The 18,452-nt window shown below is 42.8% G+C and overlaps 2 protein-coding genes across 2 annotated transcripts; one reads left to right on the top strand and one right to left on the bottom strand.

Annotated features, from left to right (window-relative positions):
* Window positions 1-4,028: 4,028 nt before the first annotated feature.
* LOC128845861 (olfactory receptor 5V1-like) lies at window positions 4,029-4,955 on the top strand. Its single transcript, XM_054044918.1, has one exon. It carries the CDS (start codon window positions 4,029-4,031, stop codon window positions 4,953-4,955), a length of 927 nt encoding a protein of 308 aa, XP_053900893.1.
* Window positions 4,956-12,971: 8,016 nt separating this feature from the next.
* On the bottom strand, window positions 12,972-17,787 carry LOC128845964 (olfactory receptor 10A4-like). Its single transcript, XM_054045061.1, has 2 exons — window positions 17,677-17,787; window positions 12,972-13,931 (listed from the first exon to the last, which is right to left on the bottom strand). The coding sequence occupies exons 1-2, from the start codon at window positions 17,785-17,787 to the stop codon at window positions 12,972-12,974; spliced, it is 1,071 nt and encodes a 356-aa protein (XP_053901036.1).
* Window positions 17,788-18,452: the final 665 nt, after the last annotated feature.

The following is an 18,452-nucleotide window of genomic DNA, read 5'->3' as shown; positions in this document are numbered from 1 at the left end:
TTTATGTGAATCTCAAATCAAACAACTAATATTCTTGTTTTAACCTTTTGTGCAAAGTATGGTTAATACTTAATTGTAGTGTACTTATTAATAGTTATACTTCCCTGAATGCTCATATTTGCCCCCTGGTTAAAGAGTTCGGGGGAATAGGGCTGAAAGGGGAGTTAAGAACTACCCATGGTCCAGTGAGTTCTCAACTCCATCCTGAGAGTACCAACAAAGTAGGTCAATTAGTTCCCAGCGTGATGGTTTGGTCATGCTGAAGCGGACATGGTGTCCCATTACAGCCTAGTCAGACCTCACACCAGTTCCACCAAGAGCTATGCTGTTGATGTCACTGACAGTTATTGCTAAAAGCTTTTGGCCTAGCAATCAATTATATTTGTTCCTGAAATCTATAAATACAAATGATACATCCTTATCACATGTACTTGTACCTGAGAAGATTAGGTAAATTGTCCAGGCTCTAAGGACTCAGGTCTTTAGTGCAACAAATACAGCTTAACAGTGATGAAGAATATGTCTACAGGAAATGCTTGGAGAACTGACAGTAAACCAATATTCTTCACCTTGATCAACAAGTACAATTGGCCTTGGAATCTGGACTAGGCCATCTCTGAACTGAATGGTTGTTTCTGAGTTGCTGAGTTGATTTCATTGATCAAAGTGTTTACAAACAGAATGCAATTACTAATTCTCCTGGGCACCCATAGTCAGAGAGAACCCTGGGGATTTGATCCCAGCGGTCACTTAACTATACAGAAAGGATCCACCTCTGAGATCTCTTGCAGAGAAGCTTCTCTGCTGTGGGTTAATGGGTTTCAGAAACGAAGCAGTGGATCACAAGTGGGAAGGTAAGTACGACACAGTCTGGGGCGTTTTCCTATGTTACTGCTATGGCCCCAGGTTCATTTTCTGGAGCCATCAACATCTATATTGTCTCCAGAATTGTCTCTCTCTGTCTCACATCTAATCACTCACCCTAACTTACTCTTATGTATCTAATCTACAGAATTGTCCCTCATCTTTTTCTCTCTGTCTTATCAAAGATACTGTGCATCATGTCTCGCTATCAAGGTAACTAATCTTAACGAATGTATCATCGATCTGCCTCTTGACTATCTATTTGCAATGTCATTTTCAAAGACATCTAAAATATCTTCATCAACAGGATTATCTCTTGTCTCCCCCCAGATTTGAAAGTCCCTCAGACACACCGGAGAATCCTGGCTGTCTAGAAGAACAGGAACAGGCCCAGCTGTGTTCCAGCACTGTGAGAGGTAAATCTACCCACACTGGCTGGCAGTGAAGTTTCTGATTAGACGGGATGAATCACATCTCTGGGCTGTTAGTTGTTGGTTTGGCTAGTGCTTTTCCTCTCAGCACTCTGGGATCTCATTCTCACTCATGGGCTGGCACTGTATGAGGTAGGGAAGTGGGGACTAATGTGGGGGTGCTTTTTAATCATTATTCACAGGGCTGCAAGGCTATCACAAAGAAGTCAGAGATATGGTGATTTTCCCATTTGTTCGTGACTTTTTTGTGTGCCTCCATTACTCACGCAGCAGTGGGGGCTCCTGTAACTCTGGTCCCTCTGGACTGGGCTTAGCTTCCCCCTCCAGGCATTGTGACCAAGTGCGTGGGGTCGCAGCGCCTCTCAGTTGTGGCCCGGCTGCCCTCCGGAGCAGACACAGCAGCTGCCGATGTTCCTGAGGCGAGTGTGGGACAGGGTGTCAGAATCAGCAGGCAGGCAGCTGAGGCAGGAGCCATTGCAGGCTGGGAAAGGGGTGGGCTAGCATAGAAACAGGCACAGAGCAGGAGGGGCAGGAGGAAAGGCGGCTGATGTAAAGCTTCTGGAAATTTGTAGGTCTCCCCCCCCACCCCCAGTGAAAAATCAAAAACAATTACAGGAAAGCAGAAACTTCCCATGAACATTTTCATTGTTTTTGAAAACCCAGTTTTCCATTATTTTTTTTAAATAGTCAATGAATATTTTTCAACCAGCCATACCCATAATGTACTAGTAAGTCTAGTGGTGTCTGCTAGTGGATAAAGGACTATAACGGGGCAGAACCCCAGCTCAGGTAAATCAGTGTAGCTCTGTTGAATTTGATGGACCAGATCCATAGCTAGTGTAAATGCAGCGACACTGGTCTTGGCTCCATTTGTGAGTCTGCTGGGTTTTCTGTTGTACATTTGTCTACTTGAACATCTCTGTACACCTGTAGTTTTATTTGAGTCTCTGTATGGGGCATGTGTTTGAGCAGGATTTTTTATTCTATGCCTAAAAGTGATTCTCTGAGAATGTGGGTGTTGTGTAGATGTCACTCTCTAAGTTTGTTGTGTGTATATGTGTATTTTAATGTATTTTATGTGTGCATGTGTGTGGACACAATGGACTAAATTCTGTTCTCAACTGCACAAGGCATCTTGATAATTTAGTTCAGTGTAAATGAAAATTATGCAACGTAAATAGAAATTTGTGGCGTGACCAGTTGCACAATAACAACAAAAAATGCATATTTTGTAAACAGATACACACCAAAGTATACACATCGTCAAATAAAACACAATTTTCCATGCACCCTACACAACAAACACTGCACCCATAGTGATAATACAATCACACAAAAATATACAAACACACAAACCCTTCTCAAGCATAAATGGTACACTGCACTTTTAATCAACCTATCTGTCTACTCCCATACATATCTATCTATCTATCTATCTAGTATATTACTTTTTCTTTCTTCCTGTCTCTCTACATAGTTACCAGTGGCCTGATACAAAGCCCACTGAATCCTATGCAAGGATTGCCACTGAGTTGGATAAAGGCAGTGGAGAGCTGTGTGATCTAGTGGAAGGGACACCGGGCCTGCTCTGTGAGCTTGGTTATGTCAAGTCACCTCTTTTTCCTTAGTTTTTCCATTGGTAAAATGGGGATAATGTGTCCGACCACTTTTGGCATGTAATTTTTGAGATTGGATGAAAGGCAATCTATAAGTTCCAGGTATTAATATACAAGTTTCATCGCCAATATATCTGGGTGACTCATATTCTGTAATGAATTTTCCCACCGAAAAAATCATCTCTCGGGTACATTTGTGTTTTCAAGTTGTTAAGGCTGTATCCCCACTTTGAACTTTAGGGTACAAATGTAGGGGCCTGCATGAAAACTTCTAAGCTTAACTACCAGCTTAGCTTTGGTTCGCTGCCACCATTTTTCAATTGGATTCGCTCCCTGGGAAGCCTTGAGAAACCTTTTACCAATTCCCTGGTGAATACAGATCCAAACCCCTTGGATCTTAAAACAAGGAGAAATTAACCATCCCCCCTCCTTCCTCCCACCAACTCCGGGTGAATACAGATCCAACCCCCTTGGATCTAAAACAAGGAAAAATTAATCAGGTTCTTAAAAGAAGGCTTTTAATTAAAGAAAAAGGTAAAAATCATCTTTGTAAAATTAGTATGGAAATTAACCTTACAGGGTAATCAAACTTAAAGAGCTCAGAGGACTTCCCTCTAGTTTTGGGTTCAAAGTACAGCAAACAAAGATAAACACTCTAGTAAAAGGTACATTTACAAGTTGAGAAAACAAAGGAAAACTAACACGCCTTGCCTGGCTATTTATTTACAAGTTTGAAATAGGAGAGACTTGTTTAGAAAGATGTGGAGAACCTGGATTGATGTCTGGTCCCTCTCAGTCCGGAGAGCGAACACACTACTCAAAACAAAGAGCACAAAAAAAAACCTTCCCCACCCTCCAAGATTTGAAAGTATCTTGTCCCCTTATTGGTCCTTTAGGTCAGATGCCAGCCAGGTTACCTGAGCTTCTTAATCCTTTACAGGGAAAAAGGATTTTGAAGTCTCTGGCCAGGAGGGATTTTATAGTACTGTACACAGGACAGCTGTTACCCTTCCCTTTATAGTTATAACACAAGTGGAACACTTGTCTATCTTGTAATAAGATTACTATTAAAATTTTAATACCATTTCTTGGCAGGAACACCATTGAATGTTGAAGCATGGAGAGAAGAAATCAAACTGTGTTGAAGGAGTTTATCATCTTGGGATTTTCCAGCCTCCAGGAGATGCGGCTCCCACTATTCAGTGGGTTTTTGTTCACTTACCTCTTCACCCTATTTGGGAACACCTGCATCATTGTCCTTGCCTTGGTGGACCAGAGACTCCACACTCCCATGTATTTCTTCCTTGGGAACCTGTCCTTTCTGGACATCTGTTATACCACCACCACCATCCCCCAGATGCTGGTTCATCTCCTCTCAGAGAGGAGCAACATCTCCTACACAGGCTGTGTGCTGCAACTTTACTTCTTCTTCTCCTTCGTGGGCACCGAGTGCCTCCTGCTGGTGGTGATGGCCTTTGACCGCTATGTTGCCATCTGTAACCCGCTGCGTTACACACTGATCGTCAACAAAAGCATTTGCCTCCAGCTGGCAGCTGCCTCCTGGGTAAGTGGCTTCCTTAACTCTGCAATACACACAATCTTCACCTTCTGGTTACCCTTCTGTGGAGACAACCGTGTTGATTACTTCTACTGTGATATCCCGCCATTGCTGGAGCTGTCATGTGGGGACACCTCTCTCAACAGACTTCTGTTGCTCTGCATTGGCCTCTTCATAGCCTGGACCCCCTTTGCCTGCATCCTTCTATCATACACTTACATTATCTCAACCATACTGAAGATGCCTTCTTCCAAGGGGAAGAGGAAAGCGTACTCCACCTGTTCATCCCACCTGACTGTGGTCCTTCTGTACTATGGCAGCTCTATCTTCTCCTATCTGAGACCCAGTTCAAGTTACTCACCAGGTAGCGCCAGACTGATCTCCGTATTATATAGCATCTTAACACCAATGTTAAACCCCATCATTTATACAATGCGGAACAAGGATGTGAAAGAAGCTTTGAAATACGTGATACATAGGATGTGAATGAATATTATTCGCCTCTTCTTCTCCTGTTGCTGCTGCTTCCATTTCTTCATCTTCTTCTTCTGCTTCTGCTTCTTCTTCTTCAGCACCATCATCCTCCAAATATTTACAAATAACTGATAGTATAAACCCACAAAGAGCATTGATTCAATTCTTATTCATTTGGGAACATGATACTATATCTGGGTTTTTAATTTTTTTGTTCATTTCTTACTCTCTCTTTTCTGTACACAAGCATGGCAAATTCTAAGGAATGTTGAGTGCATTGCACGGAAGACACAAAGACATTACAGCTAAATTTTTATTGTTAAATGTCAGTGGATTTCACTGTACACACACAAACTGACAAAAATATTTTCATTGATAATAATGTATCATTCGTAATTTATAGACAGGCAAAGTAAGAAAAATGCTTATGGAGAACTTGAGTTTGATTTAAGGATGTTTACTTTGTATGTTTTGACAAGTAATGTTGACAATTGTCTAGTGTCAATAAATAATTATCCTCTGACCTGCCCTGTAGTTGAACCCTCCTGTAATTTCTGCAACTGAGAAAATTTAAATAGATAAAAATCAGATAAAAATGTGATAGCATGGACTTGTCTGTACACAATGGCCCTGCGCGCGGCTCCCGTACTAGGTGACTTCTGGATGTGCATAAATTGACCCTAGCTCAATTCAGAATCTGGTCCTCTGACTGTCAGTTCCCAGGATCTGAAACACAAAGTAGAATTTGGAGGCAGCAGCATATAATTGCCAGTGTTTGCATTTGGCCATAAAACGGGGGAGGGAGGGGGGAAGTTTGAGCAAAAGACCAAAGCTTGTTTAATCTCCGCTGTTAGGATTTTAGTGAATTAGGTGCCCAACTCCCTTTGGAGGTCATCAAGAGCTGGGCATCTAACTCCCTCATGTGTCTTTGAAAATCTCAGGCTATATGCCATTAGGGTCTAGGCTTTATCATGGTTTCAGAGCTAGCTGAAGCTCCAACTCATTCCCTGGTCTCACTGAGTGCAACCCTTCAAGTCTCGGACTTTGTGCCTCCACCTCCCCTGCTTAGACTGGGCTGCAGCACATTGTATGTTGACTGTGCTTACCCAGCAGGTCTGACTGCAAGCAGCACCTGCATGTCTTCCCTTCAGGCTCTGTGGCCACCAGCAATGAATGCAGTGACCACATTTCTCAAGACAAAGTATCATTTAATGTTAACAATAGGAACAAAGCTGGGAACGGACCCAGGGGGCTGAAGCAGAGCTGGGGGCTTCTCACGGCTCCACTCTTGGGGGGGCGGGGGGCTCCAGGGCTCTGGGGCTTGGGGCTTTAGCTATGGGGACAGCGCTTACAGCCAGAGGGAACAGGGGATAGACCAGAGAATTGCACCATCACCAGGAAAAGGCAGGTCTACGTCATTGGGGACTCCTTACTGAGAGGAATAGACAGGCCTGTAACCAGAGCGGATCCAGAGAACAGAAGGGTGTGCTGTTTGCCAGGTCCTAAGATACGGGATGTGGACCTGAGGCTGAAGAGGATCCTAACAGGAGCGGGAAAGAATCCACTGATTGTCCTTCATGTGGAAAAGAATGATATGGCTAGATTCTCGCTGGAACATATCAATGGAGACTATGCCAGGCTGGGGAAGATGCTTAAGGAAATTGAGGGTCAGGTGATCTTCAGTGGGATTTTGCCTGTTCCTAGACAAGGGCAACAAAGGTGTGACAAGATTATGACAGGTTGCAGAGTAGAAGCCGTGTTAGTCTGTATCCGCAAAAAGAACAGGAGTACTTGTGGCACCTTAGAGACTAACTGTAGTCCACGAAAGCTTATGCTCTAATAAATTTGTTAGTCTCTAAGGTGCCACAAGTACTCCTGTTCTTTTTGAAGATTATGACAATTAACAGATGGCTCAGGCAGTGGTGCTATAAGGAGGGCTTTGGGATGTATGGCCACTGGGAGGCATTCATGGACAGAGGACTGTTCTCTCGAGATGGACTTCACCTGAGTAGGGAGGGAAATAGACTTCTAGGATGGAGGCTGTCACAACTGATTAAGAGAGCTTTAAACTAGGAATTGGAGGGAGATGGTTGGGAGATGTCCAGGTAATCTCCATGCCAGATTTTAACACTGAGAGGGAAGAAAACAAAGTAAGAAAGGATACAGCCATGGGTAGGAGAATGGACATAAGGAGTAAGGTTAGTGTAGATACCAGTCTAATAGGTGATACTGGGGGCAGAATGTCTGGGCCTAATCAGGTAAAGAATGTGAGCAAAGCCAAACAGTAAGAATTAAGATGGTTGTACACCAATGCGAGGAGCGTAGGTAACAAAATGGAGGAACTAGAGTTACTGGTGCAGGAAGTGAAACCGGATATTATAGGGATAACAGAAATATGGTATAATAGTAGTCATGACTGGAGTACAGGTATTGAAGGGTATGTGCTGTTTAGGAAAGACAGAAATAAAGGCAAAGGTGGTGGAGTAGCATTGTATATCAATGATGAGGTAGACTGTAAAGAAATAAGAAGTGATGGAATGGATAAGACAGAGTTTGTCTGGGCAAAAATCACATTGGGGAAGAAAGCTACTAGAGCCTCCCCTGAGATAGTGCTTGGGGTGTGCTATAGACCACCAGGATCTGTTTTGGATATAGATAGAGACCATTTAAATGTTTTTAATTAATTAAATACTAATGGGAATTGTGTGATCATGGGAGACTTTAACTTCCCAGATATAGACTGGAGGACAAGTTCTAGTAATAATCATAGGGCTCAGACTTTCCTAGATGCAGTAGCTGATGGATTCCTTCACCAAGTAGTTGCTGAACCAACAAGAGGGGATGCCATTCTAGATTTGGTTTTGGTGAGTAGTGAAGACCTCAAAGAAGAAATGGTTGTAGGGGAAAACCTTGGTTCGAGTGATCATGAGCTAATTCAGTTTAAATTAAATGGAAGGATAAACAAAAATAGATCTGTGACTAGGGTTTTTTATTTCAAAAGAGCCAACTTTTAAAAATTAAGGAAATTAGTTAGGGAAGTGGATTGGACTGAAGAACTTGGGGATCTAAAGGCGGAGGAGGCCTGAAATTACTTCAAGTCAAGGTTGCAGAAACTATCAGAAGTCTGCAACCCAAGAAAGGGGAAAAAATTCATAGGCAGGAGTTGTAGACCAAGCTGGATGAGCAAGCATCTCAAAGAGGTGATTAAGAAAAAGCAGAAAGCCTACAAGGAGTGGAAGATGGGAGTGATTAGCAAGGAAAGCTACCTTATTGAGGTCAGAACATGTAGGGATAAAGTGAGAAAGGCCAAAAGCCATGTAGAGTTGGACCTTGCAAAGGGAATTAAAACCAATAGTAAAAGGTTCTATAGCCATATAAATAAGAAGAAAACAAAGAAAGAAGAATTGGGACTGCTAAACACTGAGGATGGAGTGGAGGTTAAGGATAATTTAGGCATGGCCCAATATCTAAACAAATACTTCACTTCAGACTTTAATGAGGCTAATGAGGAGCTTAGGGATAATGGTAGGATGACAAATGAGGATATGGAGGTAGATATTACCAAATCCGAGGTAGAAGCCAAACTCGAACAGCTTAATGGAACTAAATCGGGGAGCCCAGATAATCTTCATCCAAGAATATTAAAGGAACTGGCACATGAAATTGCAAGCCCGTTAGCAAGAATTTTTAATGAATCTGTAAACTCAGGGGTTGTACCGTATGATTGGAGAATTGCTAACATAATTCCTATCTTTAAGAAAGGGAAAAAAAAGTGATCCGGGCAACTACAGGCCTGTTAGTTTGACATCTGTAGTATGCAAGGTCTTGGAAAAAAAATTTGAAGGAGAAAGTAGTTAAGGACATTGAGGTCAATGGTAATTGGGGCAAAATACAACATGGTTTTACAAAAGGTCGATCGTGCCAAACCAACCTGATCTTTGAGAAGGTAACAGATTTTCTGGACAAAGGGAATGCCATGGATCTAATTTACCTCAAATTCTGTAAGGCATTTGACATGGTTCCACATGGGGAATTATTAGCTAAATTGGAAAAGATGGGAATCAATATGAAAATTGAAAGGTGGATAAGGAACTGGTTAAAGGGGAGACTACAACGGGTCATACTGAAAGGCGAACTGTCAGGCTGGAGGGAGGTTACTAGTGGAGTTCCTCAGGGATCGATTTTCGGACCAATCTTATTTAATCTTTTTATTACTGACCTTGGCACAAAAAGTGGGAATGTTCTAATAAAGTTTGCAGATGACACGAAGCTGGAAGGTTTTGCCAATACAGAGAAGGACCAGGATATCATACAGGAAGGTCTGGATGACCTTGTAAACTTGAGTAATAGTAATAGGATGAAATTTAACAGTGAAAAATGCAAGGTCATGCACTTAATAACAAGAATTATCGTTATAAGCTGAGGAGACATCAGTTGGAAGTAACAGAGGAGGAGAAGGACCTCGGAGTATTGGTTGATCACAGGATGACTATGAGCTGCCAATGTGATATGGCTGTGCAAAAAGCATATGCGGTCTTGGGATGCATCAGGCGAGGTATTTCCAGTAGAGATAAGGAGGTGTTAGTACCGTTATACAAGGCACTGGTGAGACCTCATCTGGAATACTGTGTGTAGTTCTGGTCTCCCATGTTTAAGAAGGATGAATTCAAACTGGAACAGGTACAGAGAAGGGCTACTAAGATGATCAGAGGAATGGAAAACCTGTCTTATGAAAGGAGACTCAAAGAGCTTGGCTTGTTTAGCCTAACCAAAAGAAGGCTGAGGGGAGATATGATTGCTCTTTATAAATATATCAGAAGGATAAATACCAGGGAGGGAAGAGGAATTATTTAAGTTCAGTACCAATGTGGACACAAGAACAAATGGATATAAACTGGCCATCAGGAAGTTTAGACTTGAAATTAGACAAAGGTTTCTAACCATCAGAGGAGTGAAGTTCTGGAACAGCTTTCCAAGCGGAGCAGTGGGGGCAAAAGACATATCTGGCTTCAAGACTAAGCTTGATAAGTTTATGGAGAGGATGGTATAATGGGATAGCCTAGTTTGGGCAATTAATTGGCATTTGACTATTAGCGGTAAATATGCCCAATGGCCTGTGATAGGATGTTAGATGAGGTGGAATCTGAGTTACTACAGAGAATTCTCTCCTGGGTGTCTGGCTGATGAGTCTTGCCCACATGCTCAGGGTTTAGCTGATCGCCATATTTGGGGTCTGGAAGGAATTTTCCTCCAGGGCAGATTGGCAGAGGCCCTGGGTTTTTTTCGCCTTCCTTTGCAGCGTGGGGCATGAATCAGTTGCTGGAAGAGTCTCTGCACCTTGAAGTCTTTAAACCACGATTTGAGAACTTCAATAGGTCAGACATAGGTTTGATACAGGAGTGGATGGGTGAGATTCTGTGGCCTACGTTGTGCAGGAGGTCAGACTAGATGATCATAATGGTCCCTTCTGACCTTATAGTCTACGATTCTGTGATTCTATGAATATGGAGCTACCTTCACACCAGACCGCATGTCATCTTCTTTACTATTTGAATAATCTTTGCTTTGAGGGGTAATCCTTAGAAGAATCCACTTCAAAGGGTGACTGGGCTATAAAAATAATAATAAAAAAAGCCACCCCAGGACATCTCTCTCTGTCCCTCTATCTCTCTCTTTTTCACCTAAGAAGACAAAGGAACCAGCCCTTCGACTTCGAGGGAGATTCTGATCTGTGAATTTGGTCAGCCATGCTGCTGGGAACTGGTGGAAAGGATTTTACCTTGAACCAAGTGTAGCTTGTTAAGTTTAAGCTCCTAGAAAGTGTTTTATCTTTATCCTCTTGTAACTATTTCTGACTTAAATACCTGATGCTTGAATTCACTTAAACCCCTATCATTTTATGTTAATTAATTTATTTTCTCTTTTTACCAAGTGCTGTGTTTAAACTGAGCTGTTTGGTAACTTCAGTTATAGTAGTAGACTGCTGAATATTGAGCGTTCACAGAGGCAATGGACCTTTAATACCTGAACTTTCCAGGAGAGGGCTGGACAGTGCAGAACACATGTTTATGGGAAAATTCAGGACTGGGAGTGTGTTGGGGTCACCCTGCAAGTAGTAACCCAGGTTGGTGGAGGTCAGAGTGTGACAGGAGTGTGGCTCACAGACTGCAGGTGTTAGAGTTGCTGGACCACGACTGTAGTTCCACCAGACACTAAAGGTGCTGTTAAGCTGTTTGTGAGCACCCCAGGTGGTAGCTACAACAGCACAGTATTGTGAGGCTCCCAGTGTAGCTAGGCAGAGGGTGACACAACCCCTCATGGGTCTGGATTGCACCTTGGAATGTGAAACCCAGGTCTAACTCCATGTGAAATGGCTGGTGGAGTGCCTTCATAAACTTGAGCATAGTGGTTGGGAGACTCATGTGGGAGACTCATGTTCAATTTCTCTCTCTGTCTGAGGGGGATTTCTCAGGTGACTGCCGTAAAAGCTGGACTTTGGGACCTGATTATCCACTGTTTGTGTGAGTTACACTTCTACAGTGTGGACCTATCTCATCCTCCCTGCCCCAATCCTTCTCTAGTGGCTGGACCACATCGAGGTATATGAATCTGCTTCTGGCTTTTAGCTAACAGTGGAATATTTTTGCTCAGGCAGTAGGGACTCATGTTTTCAGATCCAGAGGTCTTTAGTTCAGTCCCTGTTGCCGATGATCCACAAAGGGGATAATTTACGTCAGTGACATGTAGTTCTTAAAATGGTGCTGGAATGGGGAGATTCTTCCACTCACCCATTCCAGGCTTTCAATTCCACTTTGGGCTCACTTTGAACAAGTGCAAGTGACGACACAGGCTGCAAAGCAAGGGAGAATGAGGCTGAGAGTATCCACATTAGAATTTAGCTAGATGAGAGTTTTGCATTAGGTATTTGGACACCCACTTCCTATTAACTGAGCATCCAAATCCTTCTAGGGTCTTTGTGAATCTTGGCCTCAATCCCTATTTCCCTTCTCTGGACAAGGGATAGTAATATGCTCTTTCTTTCACCCTTCCTTTCTCTCTCTAGACTGGGATGTTTCAAAGAAGCCTAAAGGAGTTAGGAGCTCAGCTCCCATTCAAAGTCAACAAGAGTTGAGCACCTAAATCAGACATGTCTCCTTAAAAATCACATTAACTGGAGAGGGTGCAGAGAAGAGCCACAATAATGATTTGAGGGATGGTAAAAAAAATCTCTTTTGGAGAGAAACTTAAGGAGTTCAATCTGTTTAGTTTACTAAAATCAAGACCAAGAGATTACTTGATTGCCATTTGCAAGCACATTAATGGGGAGAAAATACTGAGTAACGAAGGTCTCTTTAATCTGATGCAGAAAAGGCATAACAAGAACCTGTGGCTGGAAATTAAAGCCAGACAAATTCAAATTAGAAATAAGGCACAAATTTTAAATAGGGAGGGTGATTAACCATCAGAACAAACTACCAAGGGAAGTGGATTCCCCATCTCTTGATGTTTTAGAAATACATATGGTTATGTAATACATTTCTGAAAATGACAGGTTCACCAGGAAGAAATACATGGGGGTGTGAAGGGAGGGACTGAATTTTATGGATAGAAAGGCAGACGGGATGCCTTTTTGTATGCTTTTGAAACACAAATTTTCAGGTTCAATACAGGGTTAATTAGATGAAAACCTATGGTCTGTGTTACACAGGACAGATTTGATCTAATTATCCCTACTGGCCTCAACATTGATTAATCTATAAAGGACACTTTTGAAATCAAAGCATTAGACTATAAATGTGTTAGGGCAGAGACTGCCTGTTACTATTTGTGCGTTTGTACTGTGGATAGAACAATGGAGCCCTGATCTGAGCTGAAACTTCTAGGTGCTAAAATAATAATAATAATAATAATAATAATAATAATAATAATAATAATAAAGAGATTTGGTCCATTATTATTCAGTTGTTTCGCATGTACAAGGTGCCTAATAAAAATGTTCTTAGCAATGAGGAACATCAGGGTTTGATTTCACCTTGGCCGGAGACAGAAGTTTCTTGCTAATGTCTTCTTTAAGGCTCCCTTCACCTCTTTGTTCCTCAGGGTATATATTACAGGGTTTAACATAGGTGTCACAACTGTGTACATCAGGGAAATCATCTTATCAGTGTCTGGTGAATAGCTGGACCTGGGTTGCAAGTAGGTGAAAAGGGCTGTTCCAAAAAATATTGTCACCACCATCAGATGTGCAGAGCAGGTGGAGAAGGCCTTCTGACAGCTCTCAGCCGAGGGCATCATTAGGATGGTGGAGATGATACGGACGTAGGAGACCAGAATCAGCAGGAACGGCCCCATGATGAACAGCATGGACACCCCAAACAGCGCCATCTCATTCATGGAGGTGTCTGCACAGGCCAGCTTCACCACGGGCAGGATGTCACAAAAGAAGTGGTGAATTTGTTGAGGGCCACAGAAGGGCAAAGTGAAGATCCAAGTGGTTTGTGCTGCTTCCACCAGGAAACCAGTGACCCAAGAGGCAACGGCCAGGCAGACACAGACCCTGCTGCTCATGATCAGCGTGTATTGCAAGGGATGGCATATGGCAACATAGCGGTCATAAGCCATGGTCGCCAGGAGGCAGCATTCTGTGAGGCCCAGGATGGTGAAGACATACATCTGGGTTGCACAACCCAGGATGGAGATGCTTTTGTGCTCTACAAGGAGGTGCACCAACATTTGTGGGACCACGCTGGTTGTGTAACACATTTCCAAGAAGGACAAGTTCACCAGGAAGAAATACATGGGGGTGTGGAGGGAGGGACTGAGTTTTATCAGTAGAATAATGATTATGTTCCCAATGATGGTGAGGAGGTATATCAATAGAAATACCAGAAACAGAAGAACCTGCAGCTCCTGGAGGTAGGAGAAAGCCACAAATGTGAATTTGGTGAGAACGGTTTGGCTTTCATTCAATTCTTTTTTATATGGCATCTGTAGGGAAATTATGGACAAGAGGAAGAAAGAAGAAGTAGCAACAGATTTAGATGAAGTAGAAGAAGAACCTGTGGAAAATGTATGAAACTGAACAATAAGCACCAAAAATCAGATGAAAGTTGGACACTGAATTGGTTTCTCCTGCTCGCCTTTTCTGTTTAGTTGCTATGGCTGTAAAATGTTTATCATGAACAAATGACAGATGCAGAAGGAAATAACTGATCATTGATTGATTCTCTGCTATTTCAGTAGCCCATGCCATGTGACCACCGCACTCAATATGTATTCTACAGCAAGGTCCAGACTAGAATATCCCAGTCCCTGGACCATTCATACCAATTAGTTGCTCTTTCACATTCCTTCTGTGTGTACTGTATCTAAGATGGATGATGCCTGTGTATTTATCCATTATATACAATGTGCAAAGTAGGTTGTTTGTTCTTGTAAATGAGAGAGAGGTAGTTGCTAATTATATTTCCTTACTTATAAATTCAATACATCCTACTGCAGGTACAGGGTGTACTCGGGTTATGTGGATGCTGCTGTAACCCATGGTAGGGGAGTGTATATTCTCTTCATCCTTCTCTAGTGGCTAGTTCACATAAAAGCTTTATGAGTCTGCTGCTGCTCCTACCTTAACACTACAGGCTGTGATTTTTCAAAGGATCCTAAGAGAGTGAAACCACCAAATCCCACTGAATTTCCCCACCTTAACGTGAGCATTAGGGGCCTATGCTTTGAGCTCTGCCTATGTGGTTCAGGTAGTAGATCATAAAACCCAAGGCTTCCAAGGGAGGTTGTGTAATCACTGTCATTGGAGGAAGCAGGCTAGACAAACACCAATCAGGGATGATCTAGGTTTACTTGGTCCTCCCTCAATGCGGGAGGTTGGACTTGATTACCTCTCTCTTGCAAGCTTATATTTCTATGATTCGATGAAAATCATTGACAGAGGAACTGTCTTTTATCCTCGGTCGGTGCAATGCCTAGGACAGAGCCCTCGTCTTGGTGGGAGATTCAAAGCACTACCGTGATTCGAGCGGAGGGAAATTTCCAAAGGTACCATGGGAAGTTAGTCCTCCAACTCCAGTCAATGTACAAGGAGAGTTGGGCAACTAATTAATTTGTGTCTTTCAAAATCTTCCCATCTTGGGCCATTAGCTGGTGTAACTCAGTGTTATTGCACTGAGGTCAATGGAACTACTGCAATTTACACCAGCCAAGGATCTTTCCCAATAGCTCAGGCCTGTAATTCCACCTGTATTGGTTCCTTTATGTTATTTCTCTTTCTTAACTGGAGTTCAGAGCAATTTTCTAGGTACTATATATTTCACTACTGTGTAACATATGTCGCTACAGCCAGATTTCCAAAGGTAGCTTGGCCCCTAAAGATACAGATATGTCCCTAGTGGGATTTTTAAAAATCCCAAGCAGATAAAATGCGTAACTCTCATTTGATTTCAATGGGAGTTAGGTGCCTAATCTGTTTAGGTGTTTTTGACAATCTCACAGGGCATCTATCTGCATCTTTAGACCTTTGAAAATCTGTCCCACTGTGTATAAATATTTCACTGCTATGAAAGAGATGAGTGAAAATAAAAATTAGACTTAATGGTCAGATCCTCAGCTATTTCGGTCGGATGTTCAGCTGCTGTAAATTGGTATAGTGAAGTTAGTGGCACTAGGCTTTTTTACACCAGTTGAGGATCTGGTCCCAAGGTCTGACTCTTATTCTGGGCAGCATTCCACTATTAGTGACGCTAGAGTAATTCCAGAGTAAATCCTGTTTCTTAAGACATTTAAGGCCAGAATCTGATCTCAGTGTAAACTCATGGATTCAAAGAGTTTAATGTCAGAAGGGTACTGGTCTGATTTCCATTCAATCATAGGCCATTAAATATCACCCAGTTATCACTGTATTTAGTCTAATAACTTGGGTTTGACTACAGCATGTCTTCCATAGAGGAACCTGAAGAAATCAAGAAGTGGAGAATCCACCTCTTCTCTGGGTAGATTGTTCCAGTGGTTAAGAAACTGCTCTCAAAATTGTACCTAATTTCTAATTGTAATTTGTCTACCTTTGGTTTACAGCCATTGGTTCTTGTACCTTTCCTTGCTAGATTAATGAGGCTTTAGTACCCCCCTCCCCCATAAAAGCACACACCATATCAACGCACTGCTCAACCATCTTTTCAATAAGCTAATTAGATTAAGCACTTTAAGTCTTTCATTGTCAGGCATTTTCTCCAGCCCTCACACATTTTTGTGGCTCCTTTCTGTTCCCTCTCCAATTTTTCAGCAGCCTTTTAAAAATTTGGACATGAGAACTGGATGCAGTATTCCAGTATCCGTCTTTCCAATGCCATACACAGAGGTAAAATCAACTTCCTGCTCCTACTCCCAGGCTTGTACTTTCAAAGATTGCCACAACATCGCACTGGGAGCTCAAGTTGAGTGGTTTGTATACTTTTTGGAGGCCCTACTTTCCAGGATACAGTCCTCCATTCTGTAGGTATGGCCTCCTAAATCCGGAGTAAATCTTTTGGCCCAGATCCTCATCTAGAATCATAGAATATCAGGGTTGAGAGGGACCTCAGGAGGTCATCTAGTCCAACCCCCTGCTCAAAGCAGGACCAATTCCCAACTAAATCATCCTAGCCAGGGCTTTGTCAAGCCGGGCCTTAAAAACCTCCAAGGAAGGAGATTCCACCACCTCCCTAGGTAATGCATTCCAGTGCTTCACCACCCTCCTAGTGAAATAGTGTTTCCTAATATCCAACCTAGACCTCCCCCACTGAAACTTGAGACCATTGCTCCTTTTTCTATCATCTGCCACCACTGAGAACGGCCGAGCTCCATCCTCTTTGGAACCCCCCTTCAGGTAGTTGAAAGCAGCTATCAAATCCCCCCTCATTCTTCTCTTCTGGAGACTAAACAATCCCAGTTCCCTCAGCCTCTCCTCATAAGTCATGTGCTCCAGACCACTAATCATTTTTGTTGCCCTAAACTGGACTCTTTCCAATTTTTCCACATCCTTCTTGTAGTGTGGGGCCCAAAACTGGACACAGCACTCCAGATGAGGCCTCATCAATATCGAATAAAGGGGAACGATCACGTTCCTCGATCTGCTGGCAATGCCCCTACTTATACAGCCCAAAATGCCGTTAGCCTTCTTGGCAACAAGAGCACACTGTTGACTCATATCCAGCTCCTCATCCACTGTGACCCCTAGGTCCTTTTCTGCAGAACTGCTACCTAGCCATTCGGTCCCTAGCCTGTAGCAGTGCATAGGATTCTTCCATCGTAAGTGCAGGACTCTGCACTTGTCCTTGTTGAACCTCATCAGGTTTTTTTTGGCCCAATCCTGTAATTTGTCTAGGTCCCTCTGTATCCGATCCCTATCCTGCAGTGTATCTACCATGCCTCCCAGTTTAGTGTCATCTGCAAACCTGCTGAGAGTGCAGTCCACGCCATCCTCCAGATCATTAATAAAGATATTAAACAAAACCGGCCCCAGGACCGACCCTTGGGGCACTCTGGTTGAAACCGGCTGCCAACTAGACATGAAGCCATTGATCATTACCCGTTGAGCCCGACGATCTAGCCAGCTTTCTATCCACCTTACAGTCCATTCATCCAGCACATACTTCTTTAACTTGGCGGCAAGAATACTGTGGGAAACCGTATCAAAAGCTTTGCTAAAGTCAGGGAATAACACATCCACTGCTTTCCCCTCATCCACAGAGCCAGTTATCTCATCATAGAAGGCAATTAGGTTAGTCAGGCAAGACTTCCCCTTGGTGAATCCATGCTGACTGTTCCTGATCACTTTCTTCTCCTCTAAGTGTTTCATATTCTAGTTTAAGTAAACATAACTTCATTGACATAAATAAAGCTATGTTGATTTACATCGGATCTGATGCACTGACTTTAATGGAGCTACTGCGGGACTACTTCAGTGCAATTAAAAGAAGAATATGGCCAGTGATTCCTCATTACTTTCTGTCTTGCATTGCCATGTACAGCTTTGCAAAGGGAAGATAAAATGCTTCCAGTGGCTGAAATGAGGGTAGAATTCTCACTTGGTGTTGTTTTCCACCCACTTTGCACAGATGTCAATGAGCACACGAGATGCAAGGAAAGGAGAAACAGGTCAGCAGGGCAAATTCCAATGAACCTGCTGCGTGTGGAAGCTAGAAATGCTTAACCTACCTTCAAGTAAGAACAAGGAAGCCTCCCTCTTCTCTTTTCAAAGGACTACCGTGTTGACAGAACGCTGAGTATATCTATGCTTTTGAGTAACCTTTGGGACTAGCTCCCTAAAGAATCACAGATTCTTTGTCTGAAGACTGTGTAGAGACAAGAAAATAAACAGTGAACCAAATCCAAAGCTGGAGTAAAACAACAAAACTTCATTGACGTTAATGAGCCAGATTCTTAACTGGTGTAAATCAGATTCAATGAAACCAGATCCCCATCAGCTGCAGCTCCATTGGAGTCAATGGGGCCAGAACCCCA

The sequence above is a fragment of the Malaclemys terrapin genome, chromosome 12, assembly GCF_027887155.1.
Source record: "Malaclemys terrapin pileata isolate rMalTer1 chromosome 12, rMalTer1.hap1, whole genome shotgun sequence".
Lineage (NCBI taxonomy): Eukaryota > Metazoa > Chordata > Testudines > Emydidae > Malaclemys > Malaclemys terrapin.
The sequence above is the reverse complement of the archived record's forward strand: the minus strand, read 5'-3'. Positions and strand labels throughout refer to the sequence as shown.